The sequence below is a fragment of the Chiloscyllium plagiosum genome, chromosome 51, assembly GCF_004010195.1.
Source record: "Chiloscyllium plagiosum isolate BGI_BamShark_2017 chromosome 51, ASM401019v2, whole genome shotgun sequence".
NCBI lineage: Eukaryota > Metazoa > Chordata > Chondrichthyes > Orectolobiformes > Hemiscylliidae > Chiloscyllium > Chiloscyllium plagiosum.
Window position 1 is genome coordinate 1,951,422 of NC_057760.1, and position 5,635 is coordinate 1,957,056.

Here is a 5,635-nt window from a genome sequence, read left to right on the forward strand (position 1 = left end):
GGTGTGAGGGAGGGGGGGAGGTGTGAGGGAGGGGGGGAGGTGTGAGGGAGGGAGATGAGAGACAGTGAGGGAGAGCACGAGAGAAAAAAAACACAGAAACTAACATATCCTATTCCCTGACTCATTTTGTCTGCAAAGCCTAGATGTTTCCCTCCTCTATCCACTTCGAGTTGGTTTAACCTTTACCAGCCTTCATGGCTCTCCATTCTCTAAAGGACGTACATCTTATTTGAGGAGCTCAACTCTGCTGGGTGGGCGATCTAGACCAGCGTGTCACCAGCTGTACACCTTGGAGGGAGAGAGGGGCTTTGAATTCAAAGCAAACACGTGGGAAAGTTTCCATTTCCAAGTTTAAATTTATGATCAGCCACTTTTGTGAATGCAGTAGTCCAGAGTTGGTAAATGCTGTGCTCCCAAGATCTTCAGCTAGTGTAGTCAGGGAGATCTAACCACACATCCAGGTCTCACAGCAACCCAGCTTGGCCCTATAGCAACCTTCCCACCATCATCAGTGGACCATCAGCTACACCAAACGGCATCATTCTGCTCCTCTATCGGCACTCTCGCCCAGAACCTCAAACATGATGTTGCTTTGTTTTTACCTGTGGATGATTCAGGACGTAAGGGTACGGTAGACTCCTTTGAAACTCCTCACCGTCCCTCGACATGCGACAGCAGACTGCTCGGGCCAGGTGCCCATGGCTGTACAGGTAACCTGTGGGAAGAGGAGGTGGTTTATCCTGAACAGTATCACTAGACTCCCACACTAAAGGGAGAGAAAACTCCCAGGTCAACATTCACCCAATAACTGTCCCCCAGCATGAGGGAGCACAGAATACCCTTCCATGCAGAATGGTGGATTCAGGGACCGTTCACCCTCTTCACAACATCCTACTTAAAACTGCAGTCATCTGCTTCCTCAAAAATAAATCCCCACCCTCAATTTAAAACTCCTCATAGATTGCCACACCATTTCCAACCAATCAGTTTTGTTCTTTGTTCATGGAACGAAGGCATCTCCAGCTAGTGCCCATCTCTAATTGTCCAGAGGGTAGTAAAGTGTCAGCAACATTGCTTTAAGCCTGGAGACCCAGTAACGATGACAGATTTCCTTCCCTAAAGAACATCATGAACCAGATAGCTTTTTACAATAACTGGTAGTATTTGCGTGGGTCACCATTGGGATAGCTTATTTTCTTCCCCATCCCCAAGAATTTTACTGGGATTCAGATTTCTTCAGCTGTCATTAGCCTGGTGTTTCTGAAATACTAGTCCAGTGACCTGTCTGCTAAACCACGGCCTCCCAGAATCCATCATTCTCTTTCTGCACATCTCCAGGCTTGAATCCCTCCAGTCTGACGTCAGCCCCTACCCAAGCACAGGCTCTGTGGCTTTCACCAGTTTGTAAGGACAGACCAGCTGATCTCATCTCCCGAGTTAGGAAGGACAAGGGCTCCAGACCCAACCCCAGAAGCCACAGCTGGTACTCCAGGACAAGAAGTTAGTGCGCTGTCAGAGATGCAGTCACTTGGCTTGTACCACTACCATTTTTCCTAATCTATAACAATGACGACACACCCAGCATATTTTACTGGCACTTTGGGGTGCTCAGAGTCACAAGCAGCGAAAGAATTATTTACTTATTAGCCTTCTGGATTCTCCTCCAACCCTCCATTGTGGTGGGGCTGCCCTCCTTTAGTCCCACGTTTACCCAGACAGAACATCTCCTGCAGCAGTTTCTGGCTCTATCCCTTCACTGCAGTAATGTCTATGCAACTCCATGGTTGTCTAAGAAAAGCAGCAGACAACATTTAAAATAATGAATTGGGTGAAGAGTGAAGGGTCTTTGTTAGGGGGTATGGTAGGTACAGTACAGAAAGTTTTCCTGCTCATGTGACAACACTGAATCCTTGTCTAACGGGACCCTAACTCCCACGTTATCATGTTTCAGGGAAGAAAGGCCAGCAAGTGAAGCTGGAAGCTCACCCAAGGTAACGGAGCTGAGATAGACTGGGTGGATGAAGTGGGAGAGCAGTGCCCCCTGAAGGCCCAGCACATTCCAGCGCAGAATCTTGTCACTACAGGACATGGTGCGCAGTCTCTCCCCGTGCTGAATCCCATCCCACGTTGGGACAATGTCACTCGATTCCACTGGGATGGTGCCTTCGCCTGCAGATTAGAAAATGGTGAAACATTCAAATGCACAATAGTCTCATTCACAGTTAAAGCAGGAAGCGGGGTTAGAAAGACCAAACTATTCCCTCATTTAAATGTTCACCGGAAATAAAACCAGGTGTAGCCAGCTCTCGGGTTGTCAGATCCAACAGCCCCCAGGCTTACACAGCACACTTACATAGCATCCCTACAAGAACAAGGACGACAGGTCATGCAATAGCTCACAGGAGTGTGAACATTAACAATCTGCAAATATTCCAGATCAGGGGAAACGGAGGCCAACTGCAGCTCCTCAAACATCACCCCAGCAATAAAAACAAAGAATTAATAGTAGGGTGAGCTGCAGCACATGAGTTCAGCTCTGGGGAATGAATTAGTCAGTGTGATCACAACATTACATTCTCACATTACAACATTACACTACATCTGGCTGTGAACTGTAATGAGGGACTACAGGTCATATCATGATCTAACTGTCGAGGGGGTGCAGCTCTGGATCCACAGGAGATAATGGAGACATGTGCTGTGCTTTTAAGACAAAGGGCATGAAAGCACAGAGCATCTTGCTGAGGTTATACCTGTAACTTGCCTGAAGTCAATACGTTGGTGCAGACAACGGATTGCGATCAGAGTTCAGCTCAAGTAAACTTGCTTCTAGGAGATTTATTTGAAACGGAATGTTCACATTTTCATTGGTACGCAGTGTCACCAACAATCACACTGGCATTACGTGAGTTAGAAAGAGTAATTGTACCCTGTCTCTATCAAAACCTGCCTCAGGACAGGGACAGCACGGGGTTAAATACAGCGTAAAGCTCCATCTACACTGTCCCCCATCACACACTCCCAGGACAGGGACAGCACGGGGTTAGATACAGAGTAAAGCTCCCTCTACGGTGTCCCCCCACATCAAACCTTCCCAGGACAGGGACAGCATGGAGTCAGATACAGAGTAAAGCTCCCTCTACGCTGTACCCCCATCAAATACTCCCAGGACAGGGACAGCACGGGGTTAGATACAGAGTAAAGCTCCCTCTACGGTGTCCCCCCCATCAAACCTTCCCAGGACAGGGACAGCACGGGGTTAGATACAGAGTAAAGCTCTCTCTACGCTGTACCCCCCATCAAACACTCCCAGGACAGGGACAGCACAGGGTTAGATACAGAGTATGGAACTCAGTGTCTTGAGTTTAATGCAGTCCTCATACCCAGTTGAATGTTACAAATGCCTACAGTTGAGAACTCAACTGTTTCATTTCAAGTACAGTCACATTTGACAGGATTGTCTGTCTCTAACGTTTGTCACTTACCATTTTCCACCTTGGTGCGCAGCTTGCCTTGCTTCATGTTCTCGAACAGCGGGTGATGTGTGTCATCTCCTTCTTTAGTGGGAGGTTCACTGCATGATTTATCGAACAGGGCTCCATCACCACAAGGGGCAGTGCTGAGGAAAAGTACAGTTTCAAGGAAGGCTCAGAATGAGGGCTCTTGAGTCTCACGATTGAATGGCGGAACAGATTAGAGGGGCTGAATGGTCAAATTCAGTTCCTATCATCTAATGGTCTTATGGGGACGTTCATTGCTGTTGAATAAAACCCATGGCTCCCATGGAAATTAAAGCTGACACAGCACCCTTTGCTGCGGTTAGGGTACAGTCCTGTCTTTAAAGTTAGATCACTACTTCAGAAGGCCAGTGTTCAGATAGGAAATATTTTCCCATTCTGTTCTTGCTCTCAGCTTCTGTTAGTCATGCACAGGTGAAGAAAGACTTTCTCTCCTGTTTTAGGAGACTGCATGTCCAAGTGCAATGCCAGAGATTTAACCAGAATCTAAACAAAAATCCCTGACGGCAGCAGGACTGGTTAACAGGGTGGTTGGGATGGCATTCGGGACACTTGCCTTTATCAGCTGTGTTACAGATTATCAGAGAAGGAAGGTTATGCCAGAGCTGTACAGGACTTTGACTAGATGACAGCTGGAGTACTGTGCACAGTTCTGATCACTGTGCTATAGAAAGGATGTGACTGCACTGGAGGGAATGCAGTGCAGAGCAGATTTACCAGGATGCAGCCTGGCATGGGAAATGTTAGCTATGAACGCAAGCTCAGGTGGTTTTCTTGACAGCAGATCCCGATATAAAGATAAGAGGGACACAGCGAGGGTGGATAGGAACTAGCTACTGCACTCAATAACAGATTAATAACAAGGGAGGGGGGCATCATTCTAGGGTGACAGCCAGGAGATTTTGAGGGATTTGAGGAAATGCCTTTTCACCCAGAGGAATGTGCTGGGAATCTGGAATGTGCTGCCTGGAGGGTAGCTGAGACAGGAAACCACACAACCTTTCAAAAGGTACCTGGAGGAGCAGTGAAAATGTGCTACCATTCAAGGCCAGGTGCTGGAAAGTGGGAATAGTGTTGAGTTGGAATAGTTTTGTTTTGTTGGGACAGACTTGATGGACAAATGGGTCTCTCCTTTACTGTAGGACTCTATGAATCCCTGCCGCTTAGAGAGAGGGGGTGTTGCACTGAAGGTGCCATACTTTGGATAAAACCCCAAGCAGGAACCTCTCCTGCTATCAGCTGGATATAAAGGATCCCATGGCACTAATGGAAGAGCGGGGCATGGAATTCTTCCCAGAGTGTGACGGGGACAATATTTATTCCTCAAGTGACACCACACTTAGCCCAACTATTATCACATTGTTGTTGATGGGATCTTCCCGTGCACAAACAGGCTTTCTACATTGCAACAGTCGCTACAGTTCAGTGGGTACAAAGATGACCAAGTTAGGGTGTGCTGTGACCCTGAAAGAGACTGTAAAATAAAGGGAGGTCATCTGGCCCCATGAGCCTGCTCCCCACCAGTCTCAGATTACGGCTGATCGGATTGGCCTGAACTCCAACATTCCTGACTCTTCCCTAACCCCTGCTTCTATCATTAACCCTGGGCTCCCTTGTCCAGCACAATTCAATCTTGGATCTATTCCATGATGCAGCCTCCCCTGCTCTCCGTGAAGAGTGCTTCAAATACCAAAGTGCCCCTCAGCAAAGCAGCTCCTTTTCATTTCAGTCGAAACAGGGAAATTCCCCCAACCCCACCGAGGTTCCTCAGAATATAAGTGCTTCAATACGATAGAGTCAGAGTCATCCATCCTTCGGTTCAGCCAGTCCATGCTGACTATAATCCCAAACTAAACTAGTCCCATCTGCCAGCACCCGGCCCATATCCCTCCAAACTCTTCCTATTCATATACTCATCCAGATGCCTCTTAAATGTTGCAATTGTACCAGCCTCTACCACATCCTCTGGCAGCTCATTCCATACATGTACCACCCTCTGTGTGAAAAAGTTGCCCCTTAGGTCCCTTTTATATCTTTCCCCTCTCACCCTAAACCTATGCCCTCTAGTTCTGGACTCCCTGACCCCAGGGAAAAGACTTTGCCTATTTACCCTATCC

The 5,635-nt window shown here is 47.6% G+C and overlaps 1 protein-coding gene across 3 annotated transcripts in view; it reads right to left on the minus strand.

Annotated features, from left to right (window-relative positions):
- adar (adenosine deaminase RNA specific) overlaps positions 1–5,635 on the minus strand; it is a 92,992-nt gene that overhangs the window by 6,347 nt on the left and 81,010 nt on the right. For all 3 annotated transcript variants that reach the window (XM_043684003.1, XM_043684002.1, XM_043684001.1), the window contains exons 11-13: positions 3,486–3,619; positions 1,987–2,169; positions 603–715 (exon numbers count right to left, since the gene is read on the minus strand). In XM_043684003.1, coding sequence (XP_043539938.1) covers positions 603–715; positions 1,987–2,169; positions 3,486–3,619 — 430 coding nt within the window. The remainder of the gene's footprint in view (positions 1–602; positions 716–1,986; positions 2,170–3,485; positions 3,620–5,635) is intronic.